At 39.7% G+C, this 22354-nt stretch overlaps 2 protein-coding genes across 8 annotated transcripts in view; one reads left to right on the top strand and one right to left on the bottom strand.

Annotated features, from left to right (window-relative positions):
- Nucleotides 1–18727, top strand: part of tns2a (tensin 2a) — an 80097-nt gene extending 61370 nt beyond the window's left edge. Inside the window, exons 16-28 of the mRNA XM_073875014.1 lie at nt 1840–1905; nt 2204–2324; nt 2528–3984; nt 4127–4286; nt 4383–5350; nt 5432–5563; nt 6326–6421; nt 6977–7054; nt 8964–9041; nt 10175–10343; nt 10482–10550; nt 13419–13448; nt 13803–18727. Of these exons, the coding sequence (XP_073731115.1) occupies nt 1840–1905; nt 2204–2324; nt 2528–3984; nt 4127–4286; nt 4383–5350; nt 5432–5563; nt 6326–6421; nt 6977–7054; nt 8964–9041; nt 10175–10343; nt 10482–10550; nt 13419–13448; nt 13803–13944 (3566 nt within the window). The 3' untranslated portion in view covers nt 13945–18727. The remainder of the gene's footprint in view (nt 1–1839; nt 1906–2203; nt 2325–2527; nt 3985–4126; nt 4287–4382; nt 5351–5431; nt 5564–6325; nt 6422–6976; nt 7055–8963; nt 9042–10174; nt 10344–10481; nt 10551–13418; nt 13449–13802) is intronic.
- foxp1a (forkhead box P1a) overlaps nt 18633–22354 on the bottom strand; it is a 57777-nt gene continuing 54055 nt past the window's right edge. For all 7 annotated transcript variants that reach the window (XM_073875012.1, XM_055187358.2, XM_055187352.2 and 4 more), the window contains 2 exons: nt 21542–21702; nt 18633–20176 (listed from right to left, as the gene is read on the bottom strand). In XM_073875012.1, the coding sequence (XP_073731113.1) occupies nt 20023–20176; nt 21542–21702 (315 nt within the window). In that variant the 3' untranslated portion in view covers nt 18633–20022. The remainder of the gene's footprint in view (nt 20177–21541; nt 21703–22354) is intronic.

Below are 22354 nucleotides of genomic sequence, written 5' to 3'. Positions count from 1 at the left end.
ATCAATATTGCATTATCAATTTGAGCCCAGGGAATATTAGTGAATAACCTGTGCTTTTTGCTTGTTGTTGTCTTACATCTTTTTAGATGCTCTGTTATTAGGGTGGCCATTCGTGCCAGTTCCGCCAGACACGTCCCGAACATGTTTTCGGGTTCGTTCTCCAGAAATCGCGTAGCTCGACCGCATACGTCATCGGTGTTCTCACATTTCAGTTAAAATACATTAGAAAATTAAGATATATTTCTTTTAAGACATACAATCATTGTAGTTTCATTCTTACCTTGAAATGTAACGGTTGCTTTGCTGGAATTAAAATCGAAATATTAAACCTTGATGACGTATGCGGTCGACCAACGCGACTTCCGGAGAACGAACCCAAAAACATGTTCGGGACGTGTCCGGCGGAACTGGCACGAATGGCCACCCTATCTGTTATATGTAGGTTTTATTTGATTACAGACTGCAGATCTACTTCTGACTGTGTAGCACCATTAGATTTGTCTTTATAGAATGAGTGTAGCCAAATATCTGTCTCAAGAACTATGAGCCCATTACGAAAACATACCGTGGCTTTGCTACAGGGGCCAAACAAAACAGAGTACCATGTTTAGCATGCCTGTGTAAGTAAACACTACATAAAAGCTTTAATCAAATGTACACTGATCACACAAACACCAACAAAGATCAACATTCGAAGTTTGCTGGTGGGATTAAAAAGAAGTTTGTAGGCATTTGACAGATAAGTAGGGATTAGCATTTAGCTAACTGGCTAGTAGAGCCAAACCGCATTTACATCCCTGTTGAAAAAACAGCATAGACTAGCATAATTCCCATGCTGGTTTAGCTGGTGATCACCAGCATACCAGCACCAAAACACACCATATGCTGGTCTCTTTGGTATGACCAGCATGGGATGCTGGTGCTGGAATGCTGATGACCACCAGCTAAACCAGCACCAAACCAGCATGGACCAGCATAGGAATTTTCCTCACCCCCCTTTGTTGCAGGCTTTGGGTAAATTTTGGGGTTTGTGATATCACTTATCCAGGAAAAAGCTCACTTGTATTCAATCCATCCGTTCATTTTTAGTTTATGACAAACGATTTCTGTTAAAGAAAATATCTCCCTTTGCATTGAACTTTGAGTGATGTACCTTTGCGGATGTTGTTTATGTTCAACAGCAACGTTACACACTAACTGAAGTTAAAAAAGTGGTATCATAATTAAGTAACTCTTTCCCTGCCAGCATTTTAGAACAAAGTTGCCAGCCAGCGCCAGCATTTTTTATGCTTTTCACAAAATTTTAATACCTTTCAGAAAAATGTATTCTTTAAATATATAAACATATCAAATGAAAGAACAGATCCTCTGCTTTCAAACAAACACAAAAAATGTTTCATCCTATCTTCATTTGTTCTCTTTGTATCACCTCTCAAATATGGGTAGGTTTTTTCAAAAATACAAAATTTTGAGCAAAGAGGTGAAATAATTGCATTTTTGTAAAAGACTTTTGTTAGAGATCAGATTCAGAGTGATAATCAAAAGATACACAGAGTTTTTACTGTTTTTGGATCAGTGGATGCTTAAGTTTTTTATAACTTGGGTAAGAGCACCACCTAGGGGATAATAGCAAAAATATGGATTGCCGTAAAAGAACGTCATTAGCAGGAAAGCGTTTTATCTTAATTGACGAGATAACTTGTCAATGGCGGGGAAATAGTTTATACAGTATATTGTATGTTGACTATGTCGGATGTGTCATTAAATAGGAAACTGTGGATCTTAATGTTGGAAGTGATTATCTGTCTTTCCGATTACTAACAAATTCTGAATTCCCAGATGATAGATTTCCTTCTGATGCCATAGTGGAGTTTGTGTTTTCATCTGGACCAGAGAAGATCAAAGGTAAGATCAACCTTGTTCCTTCCAATGTTCATGTGTTACAAATGTTTACAAATTACACTTTATTTAAAAAACTCTGTAGTTCCTGTGTTGACATGTTCCTCCCAAAACAGGAAGTTGGGAGGGACATAACAAAGGACATTTTTGTTTCTTCTGATATAGCCAATAGTCTTTGATTTTAGGACATGCCACAAAACTGTTTTTTAGACAACATTTGTCAATTCCTTAGAAGGATGTCATACATTATTTTGCATTTTCCACATATATTTGATTGTCACTATACTGTGTGTATGTGATTTAGGTAGAGCGAGCCAGAGGAATGATCCATCTGTGAGTGTGGACTACAACACAAATGACCCTGTGGTGCGCTGGGACTCTTATGAGAACTTCAATCAAAGACACCAGGACAGCCTAGATGATATAACTATTTATTGATTTTCTTAGTCAGAATTAAAGTGATCTTGGTTACATTTTCACACAATGTTCTTTACATTATGTAGGACAATTTTATGTAGACAACATAAAAATTACTTGAGTTGGGTGTTCACAGACTGGATAAAAAATGCGTGCTGTAGAAACTTCGTTATCTAAAAAAAAAACACATTTTGTACATCCCACCAGATATCGCACACACCAAAGGACCTCTTGACGGGAGCCTGTACGCCCAGATCAAAAAGCGTCGAGCTGCTGGCTCCACCTCCCTTCCCTCCCCCAATGGGAGCCCCACAAGAACCTCAGAGGAGCGGCCCAGTCACCTTCTGTCTGTCAGCACTGATTCTGGACACTCATCTGTCCCTCCTGACCGCCTCGATGAACCAACTCGACCGGCTCCGCCTACCCAGCAGGAGAGGGAGGAGCTCGAGCGCCTACTGGGTGGAATTGAAGGTGACGGTGTAGTAAGGGATCGTGACCGAGAGACGGCCATTTTGGATGATGGTGATTCCTTGCCTTCTGAACGGACTGGATCATTAAGGTTAAACCGTTCATGTTCGTGTCGGGTGGGCTATCGTTCCCAGCGTTGCGTGGAGCCTGGTTGCGATGGACTTCACCATTTATCCAATGGATACTGCCTCGATCGTCCCACCACCACCAATGGACACACTGGGACATCCTCTCCAAGTATGTCATCCGTCATAGGGCTTTGCCAACACCACAGTGCTCATCCTCTCCAGTCGCTGCCACCTCCAGACCTTCTCTGGGACCGCCAACAAGGTCCACAACACTACCTTCATCGCACTTGCTCAGAGGGTCCCTCACGTCACCTCTGTCCATATCCTTCCCAAGACATCGGCCCACATCCACATAGTATGTCTCCCAATGGCCGACTGCTTTGCAGGGCTGATGACTACATTCCATACCCTCAGCACCACTACAACCATCCACACCATCCCAAACCCACTGGCCCCTACAATGATGTCATGATGCTGGATGGCCTTGTGACCCCTGGTTGCCCCTGTCGGGATTGCTGTCTTCGCCGGGAAGAGTTCCACGCCCTCCGATTGGACAGAGAGGAGGGACTGCACTGGGAGAGGGAAGCAGAGCTCCACCGGGATGCTAGTTTAAGGCGAGGCAGAGAGTCTGACATCCCGAGAGGGGCGGAGTTATGGGACCGCGAGGCAGGGCTAAGGAGGGGCCGAGAAATGCCACTCCACTGGGACAGAGATAGAGAAGCAGAGCTACAATGGGAGAGAGAACGAGAGGCAGAATATTGGCACAGAAGGGCCACGGTATCCCCCTATGGGCCCCACGGTCACGACTTACCGGCGTTTAACTTCGATCCCCTCCCCGCTGGCCACCCCGCATACCCAGAACCCTCCCGGTCTCACTCACACGCCCATCTGGACCTCAAATACAGCAGCAGCTCCAGTGGGTACCAGACAGCGCACCCGACATGCCCCTGTTCACCCTACCAGCCGTCACCTTCCGAGAGCCGTGGATATGCATCAGGTTATCAGTCTGAGTCTACGTCACCCCTGCCCCCTACCTCTGCCGCTTGCCCTGGTCCAACACACCACGCCAGCGGACCTACAGTCAACCAGACGGACCCACACCCTCAACAATACACTTCTGACACAAATACAGGTAAGATCAAATAGTTTGACACTGAATTCGAGTTGTGCATCAGTATGTGTGTTTTTTGGAAATCGAACCTACAACCTACAACAAATACCTTTTGATTTGAGATGGGTCAAACAACAATTTTTTCATGCTCTACCTCTTTTAGATTGCACTGGTGCAGATAGCATAGGCTGGCGTAGTCACGTTACCCATGGTTCTCTGCGGCGGACACATCAGGATCCACATGCTACATGTTCCACACCCTCAGAGGTTTCAGGACCCCCAACACCAGTCCACACCAGCAGCCCATTACGAACCCAGGAGAGGTAACAATCTCTAATAGTTTCTATAACCATTCACCTAACTACATTATTTGCAGGATTCCTTTAATACTTTGTTAAATTTGTGGTTTTCTTTTCCAGCCGTGTCCGTGAGTATGATGTCAGAGAAGTGAAAATCGAAAGCAATTCGTCCCACCCTCAAAACAGGCCACACCCACCCGACCAGCAATCCCACAGTACCAATCAGGTGCCTCAACAAACTATCCTTCCACCTGAGACACACCCGTTCCCACCCACCACCCAGCAACTCTCCACCCACTCCCCGCCTACGACACCCCAAACCCCATCAATTTCCACCACACAACCACAATCTGAATCCACACAACCACAGACAAACTGCCCACCTGCTGCTGCTACAGCGCCTCCCAGAGGAGAAATCGTACCTTCACCTCAGATAGTGCAACCAACTGAGACTGTTACACAAGCAGCCCCAATTTCTGTTACTCCAACAACACAATCGCCCTCCACTCCCATCCCTGATGAATCCAACACGCCTCACTTACAGAGCAACGGTCTTTCGCAATCTCCTGAACCAGATATCCCTAAACCTGCTTCGTCATCCCCTGAAAGCCCAAACCACGAGAGTCCTGAACCCCCAGTTCCTGGATTTGCAACTCTGGGCAGGAAGCTAATGTTGGGTACTGAAACCTCAATTCCAGCAGGACACATGCAGATGTGCCCCAATATGGACGCAAGCCCCAATACGACTCCAACGTTCCCGGTTTCTCCAACAGGCTATACCCCATCTCCTCCACCAGGATCCTATTCAGGGTCTCCAGCTGTTGCCGTTCCACAACCTCCCCTTCCTGAGAAGCGTCGCCCATCTGGCTTGTCAGGCTCACCCAATGGAAGGTCAGGAACCCTCAGGGCGTCTTTAGGTCAACCGTCTTCTGGACAGCACCACGTTACGTTCTCCCCTTCAGTCGGGGAGCTTACCGTGCCTGCTGGACAGGAAGATGTTAGTGTGGAAGGCGATGGTCGTGTCAGTGTGAAATTTGTGCAGGACAGCTCACGGTTTTGGTATAAACCTGGCATCTCTAGAGAGCAAGGTGAGATAAGAGATCAGATTCGTCTTTGGATTTTTGCTTATAATGGAGTCTCATTAACCGTCCTCTCTCCCTGTTCAACAGCTATAGCAGCACTGAAGGAAAGAGAGCCAGGGGCTTTTCTCATTCGAGACAGCAACTCTTTTCAGGGGGCTTACGGCCTGGCTTTGAAGGTGGCTAGCCCACCCCCCAACATCAACAACCACAGCAGCAAAGGTACATCACATCTGCAGGCATTTACTCATACAAGCATTCATCATGTTTCAGCGTTGATCCCAAAACCATCTGTGTGTACAGGACATGCACAACTGTACCTGAAGTACTCTAGCAGAGCCACACCATCAGCCATTTATTACATGACCCAATTTAACTCTTTCCCCACCAGCATTTTTCATGATTTTCACAAAAGTTTAATGCGTCCCAGCAAATGCTCTTCTTTAAATATATAAACAAACAATATATCAAATGAAAGAACAGACTCTCTTCTTTCAAAAAAAGTTTTTTTAAGAAAATGGACTAATCCTTTAATATTTCTAGGCTCACCTTTTGTTGCAATAGTGCTTTAAGGTACATATGTACCAGCTTTGCACACAGTTTCAAAGTGATTTTGGCCCATTTTTCTTGGCAGATTTTCTCCAGGTTGTTCAGGTTGGTTAGGTGACGCTTATGCAATTTTCAAATACTGCCCAAGATTCTCGATAGGGTTAAGATCAGGACTGGGCACTGCAGTGTTGCTTTGGACTTAATGAATACCAGCACTGTTGTTTAGTTTGGCACCCCTCATCCAAATGTTTAACCGAGCCATTAAAAACTGTTTTGTGAATGCTTTGTACAGCTTGAAGTAGTTTGTGCACGTAAACAGTTAACATATGTTTTTCTAAATATCCATTAATCACATCTAAAGTGCAATATTTTGCCACGATTTATGATTTTTACACGATACAGCGTGTTTTAGCATGTATTTTCCTGTCTGAGCAGGTGGTGATCCTCTGGATCAGCTGGTGAGACATTTCCTGATCGAGACCGGACCGAGAGGAGTAAAGATCAAGGGCTGTCAAAATGAGCCTTACTTTGGTAAGTAACCCAATTCAGGAAGTTTCAGTAAACAAAGTCTGCTACATGTAGATTGAGTTTAATTTAGATGCGCATCTGAAATGTGATGAAGACGAGACAGATTTTTCATTTTTAGACAAACTGTTGCTTTCAGTAATGGCTCTTCAATGAAATCTTCTTGCGTAAGGCCACTATCACATTTAAAATGCAGTTTCTTAGCTCAGGTTGGAGTGAAAATGAGTTTACACTCAGATATCTGAGCTGTGGATCAGTTTGTTCCCTGCATGCAAGGTATTCAGACAGCACTAGCGTTCAATCTCTATTATATCTCTGTCATAGCAAACTGTGCCAGAACAATGCTTTATACAATATAAAAGCACAAGCATGAGTTCTGATAAAGTGTGTATTTTCTGCCCCACGACACCATTGAGTTCTTGCCAATCTGTTATGCCTGTGATTAGTTACCGACGCCTGACTTCATTCTGATCGTTTTGCAATCTGGCAATCAGGTTTAAAGGTAAATAATGTCAAACTGATATGAAAAATAAATACTGAGGTCCTCTGTGTGTGTGTTAGGGAGTCTATCAGCACTGGTGTATCAGCATTCCATTACACCCATCTCTCTGCCCTGTGCCCTCCGCATCCCAGAGAAAGGTAAACAAACCTTTACACATCAACACATCGTACTGAGTTATCATAGTATGATGACAACACAAGCAAAATGTACACTCAAATGTGTTTTTTTAGTTAGTTGAGGAGTGTGAGGTGTTGTAAGGGATCAAGGTTGTGTTCATACTTTGTTTGTTTTATTTTTATTTGGTCCGGAACAAAAGAACCAATTTATTAAGTCCTATGCTTAGCGCTCACATTGGCATTTTATTAACAAACTTAAAGATAACGAAACTGTGATGACGCATTTTATGCTGCATGCTGGAGTAAACGTGCTTAGTTTGTGCATCTCTATATGGAGGTATAATTAACACAGGGTTCCCACGGGTCATTGAAATTCTTGAAAGTTTGTGAATCTACTCATTTTGGTTTTGCGTACACCGCTCATCCCGCTGTTAAATCAGCGTCACGTGTTGTGATATCACATCCTGTTTTTGATTCATTGTGTTGACTCTGGTCCAAGGGCCTCATTTATAAAATGATGCGTAGAAACCATCCTACATTTGATCTTACGATCATTTATCAGAATTGCGTACGTGTGATTCATAAACCGAAAGTACACGCAGAAAACGTGCGTACCCCTTTTTTTCATATGTGAAATCTATAAATCGGAAATGATCTTGAACACAGTGCACAGCTGAGCAGTTTCAGATCTACGCCTTTAAACGATTCCTAATTAATGACATATAAAAGAGCATCTGTCAATGTTCAAACCAGTCTCGAGCAGCAAGAATGGCTTTTATTTCCAAAAACATGCAGCACTGAGCACTTTTCCACGTCAAAGGAAATTTTTATAAATATGGACTTTGCCGTGGATTTTTTTTAAGCGTGCGTACGCACAGATTTGATCGTAAATAAATTAATAAATGAGGCCCCGAGTGCGTTCACATATCAGTCAAACCGCACCAGAGTTAGTTTGGAAGCAGACCGAGACCCACCTTTTCAGAGGTCTCAGTTTGCTTGTTTAGTGCGCACCAAAGTTTGGGTGGCAGCATTCACATTTACTCAAATGAACAGTTTTAATCAAACCAAACATGTTAAGTATAAACACACCCTAAATTAAAGTTTAGGCCTGCAAAATAAAGTCTGAAATATATCTGAATATATATAAATAGTTGTTATACCACGGGGCTGTTGAATGCTTTATTCTGATTGGCTGAGAAATGTTGATTATTTTTCGGTAAACCGCACATCTAACAAGTTCGCATTAACATGTTATCGATAAGGAATGAGATAAAGCATATTTGGCGTTCTGTCCGAGTGCTCCGAGCTCAGAATTTTAGCCCGAACCCAGAGTACTACCCTCTCTTTAACTGTGATAAATGAATCTAGATGAGAGTGTGGTGATGGGGTGGAGGAGGGATGCTGCAAAAATCTGTCACGGGCCAGAGGTGAAGGACTGCCATATATAGGCACCTCTTTGCACTGATTGGTTGGATCACATGACTATGCTTCTCCCGAACTTTGTTAAATAAACTTCATTAAAAATAGGCACCAGAGCAATGTTTTGGTAACTGTAGTATAAGCGGAATAGTTGACTCCGGTCCTTTGAATTATTTGAAAATAATGCACACCCGCGGTGTAACTTCTCTTCACGTCGTGACGCATTATCACCTTGGGTGTGCATTATTTTCTTATAATTCAACGGCCCGTTGTCAATTATTTCTTACTTAATTCTTTCCCTGGCAGCATTTTTGAATGAGCATTTTTTATGATTTTTACAAAAGTTAGTGATTTTAAGTTGTGTAAGGGCGCCACCTATTAATGATAGCGGAAATATGGATTTCCCTAAAAAAGAAGCGTTTTCTCTTAATTGACGAGATAACTTTTCAGTGGCGGGGAAAGAGTTAATCTTAGATACTGACCTATAAATGTATAAAAATTGCATTTACAGACCCAATAGGAGACGTCCAAGAGGTTCAGCCTGCCAGTAATATGAGCACAGCTGCAGACCTTTTGAAACAGGGAGCAGGTAAGTGTTTACTTTTGTACCTAACCCATTTCTCTATAGTAGGTATTTTCTGTCAATTTAAGTAAATATATTAAATGATAAAAACCAAATTTACCATTTCATTATAGAAAAATGTACGAAAAATGTGTGCCCAAATTTAAATTGAAATAAAAATAATTTTTAATAAGTGATCATGTGTATTCCCTGTAACATTGGCACATATTTTGCCGACCGTTTTCTATAATGAAATGGTAATTTTGGTTTTAGATGGTTTTATCATTTAAAGGAGCAATTTGGAACTTTTAGCTGCATCTACACTCTTAAAAATAATGGTGCATAAATGCTTTTCACAGCGATGCCATAGAACAACCTTTTTTGGTTCCTCAAAAATCTATTAATAAGCATTTATTTTATACATTTTTATAATCTGAATAACCTTTTTTCACCGTAATGATGTTAAAGGTGCTTTAAAGCAGTGGTTCCCAAACTTTTTCAGCGTGCGGCCCCCACTTGTGTAAGGTACATTCCTTTGCGGCCCCCCAAAGAAAATTTGTGACCTAAAACTCAAAAAACATGAAATTATACAAAAAAGTAGTGCTTTTGGTTAGTAGCCTTATTTTTTTTTAGATTTAATTACACAGAATTTATGATAAATTAATGTATTTCATAAAATGTCATAAAACTGGGGCCCCCCCTGGCACCATCTTGCGGCCCCCCAGTTTGAAAACCACTGCTTTAAAGAACCATTACGACAGCAAAGGCATCATGAAGCACCTTTATTGAAGAGCGTAGCTTTTTTAAGAAGCTACGATAGCCGCCACAGGACAAACATAATTGTCTGATACAACGTAGTGATGAAACACGCTCTAAAAGAAAAGTTTGTCCATTTAAGGTTACTGTAGAAACACGACAGCGACCTCCATGTAAGGGACTCGCGGTGTATGTAGATAAAAATGGTAATAAAAACAATACAGTTCATTATTAAAGGTCTTTATACACCACTGATAATATAGTTATGTATATTATATTGCATTTCTGTCAAGAGATCTTTCTAAAAGTTACACAATGCACCTTTAATTAATTTATTTAAAATTGTCCGAAAACACTTTCCATATTTCTTTTGTCCTCTTATAATCTCTCTCCTCTTTTGCCAGCCTGTAATGTGTTATACCTGAACTCGGTAGAGACTGAGTCACTAACTGGACCCCAGGCCATTGCGAAAGCAACAGGGGCCACAGTGTCACGTAACCCCCGGCCGTCTGCGACAGTGGTCCACTTTAAAGTGTCAGCGCAGGGCATCACACTCACAGACAGCCAACGCAGGTACCCAGTGTTGTGTTTTCACAATATAAGGCCAATACTGAAGATGTTGCTTTTTCTAGTTTAATGGGCAACCACAAAATCGTACAGTTATATAAAGGTGTTTATAGTTTGTGTATAAAACATTCAGATGTTTTACAGGGTGTTCTTCAGAAGACATTATCCCATCAACAGTGTGACATACAGCAGTCTGGACCCACAGGACAGAAGGTGAGATTGTAGTCAATAGACAACATTTGGTTGGAAAAGTGTTTTCTGGGGTTTAGTTTATATATGTCTGCTCTCAAACAGATATTAAGATTTTATTTTATGCTTGTTTTGAAGATTGAAAATGCTTGACTAGTAGTACAACTAAAATTTCATCATCTTTTACTTAACTGAGTAATAGAGTAGTGCATGAACCTTTGTGGGCTGCTCTGTCTGTGTGTGCATCAATGTTTGTTGTGTGTTGATGTGTAAGGTGATGTGTAGAAGAACCTTTGGGGTTTAATTGATGAAAAACATAATTTTGTTAAAGGTGCACTCTTAAAGGAATAGTCTACTCATTTTCAATATTAAAATATGTTATTACCTTAACTAAGAATTGTTGATACATCCCTCTATCATCTGTGTGCGTGCACGTAAGCGCTGGAGCGCGCTGCGACGCTTCGATAGCATTTAGCTTAGCCCCATTCATTCAATGGTATCATTTAGAGATAAAGTTAGAAGTGACCAAACACATCAACGTTTTTCCTATTTAAGACGAGTAGTTATACGAGCAAGTTTGGTGGTACAAAATAAAACACAGCGCTTCTCTAAGCAGATTTAAAAGAGGAACTATATTTTATGGCGTAAAAGCACTTTTGGGAGTACTTCGACTCGCCTGAAAAGTCCGCTCCCCTTCTCACTCTCATAATGGGAGAGGGAGGGTGTTACTGCGCCGAGTCGAAGTACTTCCAAAAGTCCTCTTTTAATGATAGAGGGATGTATCAACAATTCTTGGTTAAGGTAATAACATATTTTAATATTGAAAATGAGTAGACTATTCCTTTAAAAATAAAGGTGCTTAACTCGTTTCCTGCCAGCGTTTAAAAAAAAGTTGCCAGCCAGTGGGAGCATTTTTTATGATTTTCACAAAAGTTTTATGCCTTTTCTTTAAATGTATAAACATACAATATATCAAATGAAAAAACAGACCTTCTGCTTTCAAACCAACAACATTTGTATTTTATCACCTCTCAAATATGGGTAGGTTTCTTCAAAAATACAAAATTTCGAGCAAAAAGCTGTGCTAATTGCATTTTTGTGAATGACTTTTGTTAGAGATAAGATTTAGAGCGATAATCAAAACATAAATAGAGTTTTTACTTCTTTTGGATCAGTGGAGCTTCAGTGTTTTATAACTTGGGTAAGAGCGCCGCCTAGTGGATAATAGCAGAAATAGCGATTGCCGTTAAAACTCAACATTGACGTTTTCTCTTAATTGACAAGATAACTCGTCGATGGCAGGGAACGAATTAAAAGATTTTTCACATTGTTGCCATCGCATAACTATTTTTGGTTCCTCAAAGACCATTTAGCCCCAAATAGTTCTTCTATTTCTATAGAAAGCAATTTTTAAACCATACTTATGAATATGCGAGTTAGTCCCCACCCCCACTCTTTTGCACCACCTTGGACCTTAGATATACAGTACTGTGCAAAAGTCTTATGCTAAGTTTACACCAACCGCGTTTCAGGCGTCAAAATTGCGTCTACCGCGCCTAGTTTGCCGCTTCAACAGTTTGAATGCATTCGCGTGTGTAGAGCAGAGAAGACGCGCGGAAAAAGCAAGCATTTGATGTGCGACAGAGGCAAACTCCGCTTCTTGTGGGAGGGGCAAGTGCTTTGCGGTTGTCTCTTTGCAAGATGACTGATGTTGATTGTGCATTTATCGAGAGAGTTACCGGTTTGTATTTGGTAACCTTACTACAGGGGAAAATAAACTGCGTGGGTCGATAAACGTCACGTGACTCAAAAGTGAAATGTGTATTACAACTTACCAGGTTGGCCAAAGTCCTCACTGACACTCTTCCAAGCGAGGTCCTTTTTATTCCTATCTCCTCTATAGAAATAAGAACTTGTGTCGTATAGCTCCAGGTGATTGCTTACGGACAACATCAAGCGTTGGTTGAGTAAGTGACTCCGGGCAGGGCTGCCACCACAGCAGCAAGCAGGCTCCTGATTGGTTAACGTGGCGCGAAATTCCGCCAAAGTTCAAATTGTTCAACTCGGGCGTCAGCCGCAAATTCGCGTGAACCGCAAGATGAACAAAAAGCACCATTCGCGCGTACCGCGCACAACGCTCAATTCGCGCCTTTCGCACGAGCTTCACGCACGAATGAGGCGGAAACGCATCTTCCGCGCCGAACGCCTCTTCCGCGCCGCGGGACCTCCTGACGCGCGTCCACGCGTCTTCACATTGACTTAACATTGAAATTACTCGCGCTTCACGCCTCTACCGCGGTTGGTGTAAACGCAGCATTAGGCCACCAGCACCAGACTTGTTGTTTTAGAAGTTTTATATATTTTTATATATTTTATTGTTCAATATTTATTTTTCAATCTATTTTATTAAGATACAAACAGAAAAATACCGGAAATATGTACAAAAAAAATAAAAAATTAAATTTCCAGGACTAAATGTCTTCTTTAGGCATCGTCTGTGTTTAGTGTGACCTCTCTTGGCACTAAACACATCTTGAGTGTTTTTGACCAGAATGAAGTAAAAAAAAGATCCTTGCAGTTTCCTGCTATTGCTCAAGTGTAAGGGGAGTATACCCTAAAAACTTAATACATCAGTTTACATTTTTATACCGTTTTTAATACTATATACATATTTCCTGTATTTTCTGGATGTAAAGAGACTGAGAAATAATTATATATGATCACTATAACATTGCAAAAACAACAAATCTAATTCTGGCATGGTGGCCTAAGACTTTTGCACAGTACTGTATGTTTGCATACTTGCGTGAGGTATGTTTGTGTAACATTAGCTGCAGTGTGAGTGTGAGTCTGTTGCTCAGTTGTGTCTCTGTCTCCCTCTTGCTGCCGTAGGTGGACTAACACAGACAGCACGACCTCTAAGTAAGTCCACATGTTGCTGTGTGTGTCCTGTCCCGTCTGTTTTAAGAGCTTGTGTCTGTTTTGTGTCGCTCCTGACAGTAAGCTTATATGCATGATGATAGTCTTATTATCTATATTGTATTTCTGTACCCTTAACTCTTCTTGTGATAGTTTTTTCAATGAATGAGGTTTTGTTTGAAATGCTTTTATTTATTATTGTTGGGTAAATGCCACTCACTGTAGGAAATATTTATAAAGTGTATTTTCTCACGCATAACAATGTGTCCATCTTTCCTATTATTCGGATATTTTGTCCAGCTGATACTTTTATTTTTTTATTTCCAATCACTTACCAGTTTCTCTGTGTCCTCCCAGAGTATTCGGTTTTGTTGCCAAGAAGCCCGGGAGCGTGGCGGAAAACGTGTGCCACCTTTTCGCAGAGCTGGATCCCGAACAGCCGGCGACTGCCATCGTCAACTTTATAAACAAGGTTATGCTGGCACCACAGAGACGCTAGAGCTGTGGAGATGAGGAGCAAAGATGATTTTCGGGCACACACTGCCTCATGGTTTTAAGATGGCTTTGCGCACCTTTGTTTAAATGACGACTAAGTTTAAGGGCTTCAACACTGTCTTGAATTTTGTTATACCAAAACAAATTTAAACCAAAACTTACAGAATGTAAACTATTATGAAGAGATATTTTTGCATTTAAAGGATGAGTTAAGCTTTAAAATAAAGTCACTCGTAGCACCAAGATTGCAACATGATGGTGTGTTAGCATCAAAACACATACATGTATCTATCTATGAAGCACTGTTACTCTTCCCTGAATAAAATCAGTCTTGTATATATACGCTATTAGATGCTATGACAATCATCGGTAAATATATCAATGTCAGATTGTGTTCAGTAATTCAATGTTTTACTGTAAGTTATTGGTCAAATATTATATCAGCAGCCATGTGCTACTATCAGAAAAAGGAGTGCTGCAGTTTTTCAATCTGGCCCACGGTGTCAGCGAATGACAGCGAAAGTTACAAAGTGTTTGAGATGGAGATACAGACGGAGAACCAGACATGGTGTAATGAAAAGCTGAGCAGGAGTTCCAGTATAAAGAGGATTTTAATGTCATGTAGTGGAAGGCTGATGGTTATGTGATTTATTACGCAGAGAGAATTTGGTTAACTTTTTAAAGTGCACTATTATAAATAAAGCTTCATAAAAGGTTCCTTCGGGCTATATGCTTCCATCAAGAACCTTTCCACAAACACTTCCTTGTAGTGGAAAACCCAGGTAAAAATAAAGTATACTTGAATGTACTAAAAATATACTTAAAGGTGCCATAGAATGTAAAAGTGTATTTATCTAGGCATAGATGAATAATAAGAAATTCCGTACATGGTAATGACATATCGTGAGCCTTAGACATGATTGTTTCCTCATTCTTATGTAAACCTCATGCATGCTAAAGACAGCTGGAAAACAGATAAAGTCTGTTTACACACACACAGAGCTACTGAACTGAACTGCTCTAATGCTGGATTCACACCAAACGCGGTAGAGGCGGCAAAAACGCGCTATTCGCACATAGTTGGACGCTTGAACATTTTGAGTTTACTCACTTTGACTGTGGGTTCACACCAGACGCGAGTTCAACGATTTGCGCGAGTAGATTACATACAAAGTCAATGCAAAGACGCGATCAGACGCGTCCTTGCGTTTGGGCGATGCGAATGACACGATATAGGTGGCGCGTTTGCCACAAAAACACACGTTATTCGCCTCAAACGTTGCTTCGCCCAAGTTGAAAATATTCAACTCAAGCAAAAAATTAGCATGACACGAAGTTAAATCCCGCGAGTAATCTAGACCAGTAATTCTTAAAGTGTGGTCCAAACCCCCAAGTGGTCCGCCAAAAGATGACCTAAACTAGGCAAGTGTTTATACAAAAATATCACTTATTTAAGTAGATTTTTAATGCACTTGTGAAACTGATATCAGTTCTTGCCATTCTGTTTTAGTAACGTAAAAATGGATCGGTGGCTAAACCAAAGAGGAGTCAAAAGAAAATATCAAGCGTCAACTGATCTTAAGTGGTACATTAGGTGGGACCTAGGCTGTTATAGTATGTTTAATTGCAGTTTTTTTCACATGTGCAGTTTGTTGTTAATATTATGCCGCAACTCATTTCACATTTACTTTTTCAAATTAAATAAAATTCATATAATCATTTCTGAACATAGCATTGCATTTGTGTTTAAAAAATTAGTTTTTGACTTGAAACAGTTGCAGATTAAACTTAAATTTAGCTTATCCTTCCTATTTTGTTGTTTTTGGGGGGCGTGTTAGACTGGGATTCTGTTAGGTGGTCCTCAGGAAAAAATCGGAAGATAAAGTGGTCCTTGGGCTGAAAAAGTTTGACACACACTGATCTAGACCGAGTAACGCAACGCCCCACGTTTGGTGTGAACCATAGACCGTAAAAAAATATGGACGTAGTGTCCGTGACGCCACCCATTGGTTTGTGAAGATCGCTTTTGAAGCTTAAAGTAGGCGTTGCCTGCCGTCGCCATCTTGGCCGCGCGTCCCCGCGAATTACTCGCGGAAAACCGAAAATGGGTAAAGAGGCGGGACATGGGTGAAGCTGAGGTGAAACCGCCTAGCGCGAGACTAGTGACAGCAGTGGCTGTTCAACCGACACTCAAGGGGCCACGCCCTTAATTATGCAGAAGTTTAAGGCTTAATATAATCTAAACGGGTGAGTTACAAAAAAATTCACCCCTCTCACAGTTGTCATGAAGGGCAAAATTAGCTATATAGGCCAAAAACACTTTTTGTACCAGGCTGTAAACATATTATTTTCTACTGTAAAGTTGGCCATTTTTAACATGGGAGTCTATGGGAATTGACTCCCTTTTGAAGCCAGCCTCAAGCGGAAAGTCGATGAATTGCAGTTTAAGTCACTTCCGTGTTGGCTTCATTAGAGAGATCGGAAGGTTGCCCCTCGGTGTGAACGTAGCATGAGACATTCAAGACATTTACGCGGAAATTCGTGTCATGGGAGGGTCTTGTGACTCTGCTCGCTTCCTGTAAACATGTCACTACCGTCGACAGCTTATAAAAACTTATTTCTGTTTTTTTTTTTTTGCTTGTTAGCTGTACACACTGTCACACAGCAGCTTTTGGGCATTGTTCTGCTTTTTGTTATAAGCCAGAAATGGCAATACAAAGTCAATGGAGACGGATGGCTTGTTTTCCACAGGTGGGCGTGGTTTTCAGGTTATAACGCGTCTCTATTATCCCAAAAGTTACCAAAAAGGTATAAATCCAGAGAAATTCCTGTTTTAAATAATGTCTCGTCGTCCCTTTTCTCACATATTCATTGTTTCTTTCGTAAAAAGACAACGTTGTACTCAAACAACAAGATATATTTATTTACAGAGATGTATAAAGTACTAGGGACCCAGACTTGAGTAAAAGTACAAGTGCTCTATCAAAAAAGTGACTTGAGTAGAAGTTGAAGTGCTCTTTAAGCACAGCACTTGAGTGGAAGTACTAAAGTATTAAACATGTTTTGTACTTAAGTATTGCAAGTAGTTTATTAAAAAATATACTACTCAAGTACTGAAAGTAAAAGTACAAGTATTGTGTAATGTAGTTATTAAAGAAAACAGTCAAAAGTTTGAATATAATATTGTTTATATTATTTCAAATGTTTAAGCTAAAGGACACTCACAGTTCATTTGGCTGTAGCAGGAGTACAAGGACATGAATGTTCAGATAATTCTGATTAATTTAACTGATATGGTGATAGAGAATTCAGAATTAATGAAATATTAGTCGATATAATGGTAATAGGTAAAGGTACAAGGTGTTTCAGTGAATTTAGGTTTCCTTCTATTGCGCACACTCACCCTTTCTCGCGCATTCTCTCTCTCTCTCTCTCTCTCTCTGTCTTTCTCGCGCACTTCGGTTCACTCTTCGCTTCACATTTGTCCACAACCGCGGCTCATATTTGTGAGTGAGAGGGAGGGAGGGGTCGCTCTTCACTATCTCCGATTGGTTTAGACCACTATGTGTGTGTGTTTCTAATGTGTATCACCGTTCCGGCAGTGATAATGTGGGTTTGGAATGATTCGTAACATTTGAGTGTAACGAGTAACTATGCAGAACATAAAAAATGTATCGGAGTAAAAGTATTAAACTCATCGAAAATATGTACTGAAGTAAAAGTGAAGTAGGAGAAAAAAATAATACTTCAGTAGAGTACAGATACTGTCTTTTAGTACTTAAGTACAGTAGTCAAGTAGTTCTACTTCGTTACTATACATCTCTGTTTATTTACCGTTGCAAGACGTTCAGCCGCTCCGCTGTGGAACTTCAGTTAGTTGCGCTCAGGGGGCGGAGTTAAGAGGTTTGATTGACAGTTTGAGCGGATCCAAAAATATTGTTTAGTTTTTTTTAGTAAAATACACTTTGTGCACAAAATAATTGAAGTAAACTTAGTAAATCTACTACTTTCATGCACTAATTTTGTCTTAAGATAAAACTTGAGAATATCTAAGCGCAGCTATTTTGAGACCGTTTATTTCAATACAATAAAAATCATTGAAAGTATTACTTGTAGAACTATATTTTAGTTTTATTTATACTGTATAAACTTTTATTTGGCACAAAATAATGTATTATCAAATGTACTCAAGTATGGTATATTTTAGTACATTAAAGTATACATTAGTTATACCTGGGACTTTACTGCACATAACCCTATTCAGCAAATGTAGGGCAGAACTACCATCTGTTATGTAATGTTTCATGTATATTCATAAACTACATATAACAGTGCTATATTATAAACATCCACATGACATGATTTATGTTATAGCTTGGTCAGCTGAGCATCACGCCTGCGTGTTATGTTATATTGGAGTCTTTAAACTGATAAGACGAGTGGAAGTCTCCAGCTTTGCATACGAGTGATTAAGAAAGTTGTTTATAACCAAAGACGTTTGTGGAGCAGCCATGTATATTCATTGAAGCTGTGCCATTTATTTTACGTGCCTGTGTTGTTTTTGACAGATAGTAAGACACGTCTATGACAACTTTAATATATTGTATTCTGTATTTTCTTATTGATCTTTGTATGTAGTAATATATTTTCTCACATGCAGCTAACTCGGAAAGTAAAAAGACTACATGGAAGGAAACTGATAAAAGGATTTTTTTATTACCATATGCTATTTTTTCAGTGTATGCACAAATGAAAAATATAATAAAATGTAAAGTCATGGTACCATATACTGAATTTGTGATTTCAGTTTTTTGTACATCTGCATTATGTTTGACGAAAACAACAAATTCAACAAAATCATGATCATTTGTGTTTTATAAAATCTGATTATGTTTGAATGCTCTGTGTGTTTAAAATCAAACATTAGTGGAGATTTATACATCACAACATCATAAAACAAAGAGAAATCACATTCAGCATACAAGTTTTCACATTATTATACTAAGATTTTATTAATCACAAGGCCATTTATGCAGAAGTGTGTTGAACAAACTGACATAGTTGATTTGAAATAGATATCATCCATTTCTTTTGGATGTGTGTAACATAAATTATTCAGTCAATGATTATGCATTATTACCTTATCAGGCAACGTGTCAGATTACAATTACAGGACATTATCTAGTACACTAGATAGACTTCTCAGTCTTGGCCAGATCAAAAGGGACAATGTAAACAGGGTACAAAAAAAAACCAATCTTTGGTAACTGTTGCTAATTACACAACAGAAAAAAACAGCAACCAAACTAGACAAAAACTACTCGAATGCAAAAAAATAAAAGTTTGGTTTAGCTAAATGATCAGGACTGTTAAAAATGAGGTTTGATTTCATTTCTGTGTCAATGTTCTGGATAATGGAAATACAGTAACCTTCTGTACACAATAGTGAAAGAACAACAATCAAAACTATAGCAAAAACTCAAAAAAACATTCATCATCAAGTGCTGGTTATAAAATGTTCCCCTTTGGTTTTGTGTTTTTTCTGGAAAAACAGAGGTAAAAAAGATAGACATTCATAAATTCAGTTTCTACCAATGAGCAGCCCCAAATTTAAAGACGCACGTTACCAACATGGCAACTTAACCTACGAGATCAACCTTGCATTTGCAATGAAGCGTTTCATTTGGCGTTCACGAAGTCTGACAATTCGCGGTAAAGCTAAACAAATCTAACCGCAGACGGCTTGAAAATCTGTAGGCATGAAATTACCTCAGTTGATGATTCAAATCAGGCGCTGTAGTGTTTAATATACAAACAAGAGATGTGTAGCCTACAGCCCCCCCCCTCCCTTCATCCTTTGCAAACTTTTCTCATGTATAAACACAGGCGAGCCCTTTAGTACCGGTGAAGTCGATCCATTGCATACAACAGAAACAATGAAATAATAAATAAAGAGTTGTTCCCAACAGGAATGGTTTGTGGCATTCATTTGTGTGTGTGTGTGGGTTCAGAGTCTGTTGGTACGCTGGACAGATGTCAAACGAGGGGCTGTGGATCTACGAGGACCTCAGCGGCGGTGGTCTCAGGAGAAAGCTGGCTTACAGGCTGGGTCGTGATCTTCTGGGTATTCTGCATCGTGATTGGTGTCTGGACTTTGCTGGTCTTCCGTCTCTGGAGACATTGAACCATTATAGTCCTCGGACTCCATGTGCTCCTCTTTAATTTGAGACTGGTGCCTGTGCCACAGACAAGATGAAAATGACAAATGAAAGCGATGTGATAAAAATGAAAATTGAAATCAAACTTGATGCTCATCTTTATATTATGAGACATGTGTGACATCAGAAGATGACATTAACCCTCAATCGGTCCTTGGGGTCTATATCAGTGGTTCCCAAACTCCTTCAGATTGCGGCCCCCCTTGTGTACGGTGCATTCCTTCGCGGCCCCCCAAAGAAAATTTGTGACAAAAACTGTTTAAAACTCAACATTTTAATAAAAAAAAACATTTAAAAAAGTAGTGCTTTTGGTTAGTAGCTTATTTTTTTAGGTTTAATTACACAGAATTCATAATAAATTAATGTATTTCATAAAGTGTCATAAAACTGGGGCCCCCCTGGCATTATCTCGCGACCCCCAGTTTGAAAACCACTGGTCTATATGACCCCAAACGACATTTCATAAGTTAAAAAAAAGGTTCCCTTCATCTCAGAGATATAAAACTTTGTGACTTTTCCTAAATAATCAATCTTTACATACACAAAAAACTGGGCTTGATTTGGTTGTTCTAAAGGTATGTAAAAAAAAAAATGTCACTAATCTGTCCCTTGGGGTCAATATGACCCCAAGTGAAAGTGAATGGGAAATGCAAAACAAATTTTTTTTCATTTGTCAAATAATTAATATCAATAAATCCAGCATAAATCTGAAAAGTTTGACACAGAAATAAATGCCTGGTTCTTGTGCACAAATGCAATGCAAAAAAACACATGCTCACACACACACACACACACACACGCACACTTACACTCAAAATGTATCAAAAACTATTAAAAAAAAATACTATTTGAAATAATATTTATTTTTAATGTCCTTTCTAATGTTCATATAAACATAAATTAACAAAATGTATCACTAAAGTAGTGATTTGAGCAGTTGTCCATATCCAGTAAAATTAATGGGTCTCTATGGGCATCTGCTTTCCATGCAAGCTGGAAAGGCATGTCTGGTTCAATTTTATAACTGATGGCTGAATTCAACACCTCACACCTATATCAATATCTAAAAACAATTTAAATAAAATTTATATAATAATTTATGTGAATTTTCATAAAAATTCAATATTGGTGTAGTTGAGGAATTTAGTTGTAAACGGGTACAAAAGTACTTCAAATCTCTTAAAGCACAGCTTTATTGTATAGATGAGAAGTAAACAAAAAAAAAGATATATTATTCATATTATTGAAAATGTATATTTTTCTTACAATTATTCTTTCTATGTTGGGGTCATATAGACCCCAAGGGCCAGAAGTGTAAACAGAAAACGAGGAGCGTTTGAGGGTTAATAGTGTTTGAGAGGACGTGAAGGAGATTTGACTCACAGTGTCGGCAGAGGAGAAAGCTCTGAACTGGAGTCACTGTGAGAGCCCTCATCATGCTCGTGTGAACTCATATCCTCATGCATGTTGGCCAGGGCCTTCAGACCGGATCCTCCCATAGACGCAGAGCCATAGAGGGGCAGACTGCTGTCCGCCATCGCTGCCTGAGGACAAACACATTATTACATTGCGGTAAAACATAAGACAGGCTTCATTCATATAAACGTGATGATTGTATGTCATGATCGAAGTTTCCATTTGGGGTCCATCTTTTACAAATTTAAGGTGTGCACATGCCTGGAGTTCAATTCCTGTGAATTGCAGTAGCATATGGCTCATGATTTTGTATACACAATCCAGACATGAACCAGTTTGGATTACAAATATTTTGTAGTGGTATATATAGCTTCAGGTGACGCTTGTGTTGATGACAATACAAAGGTATTTGAAGCATTCACTGTGCTCAAGGGTGACTCAGTTCAATTCAGGTATTAATGAATGTATCAAGTGTAAACTGACGTGACATCGGAGAACATTTGTGACCCTGTCTGTGAAATCCAGACTTAAGCCTCAATCTAATAATGAGATTAGGAGAATCAAAGTTTGCTTTCACTCATTGATTTCAATATTTGACATCATCTTATTAAAGTGGATATCATTATTAAAGATATCAAGGATATATTCACAAAGAATATTCTTCTTACCATTATGCAAGATGATTTTATGTAGAAAACAGTAAATCACAAAAAAAATGATTTGCTGGGTTTTCACAGACTGGGTCACATTTGTGACAATCGAACATTTTGTAATCATCAC

This window comes from Misgurnus anguillicaudatus, chromosome 13, assembly GCF_027580225.2.
Source record: "Misgurnus anguillicaudatus chromosome 13, ASM2758022v2, whole genome shotgun sequence".
Classification (NCBI taxonomy): domain Eukaryota; kingdom Metazoa; phylum Chordata; class Actinopteri; order Cypriniformes; family Cobitidae; genus Misgurnus; species Misgurnus anguillicaudatus.
Note: the sequence above shows the minus strand (reverse complement) of the source record. Positions and strands in the feature narration are given on the sequence as shown.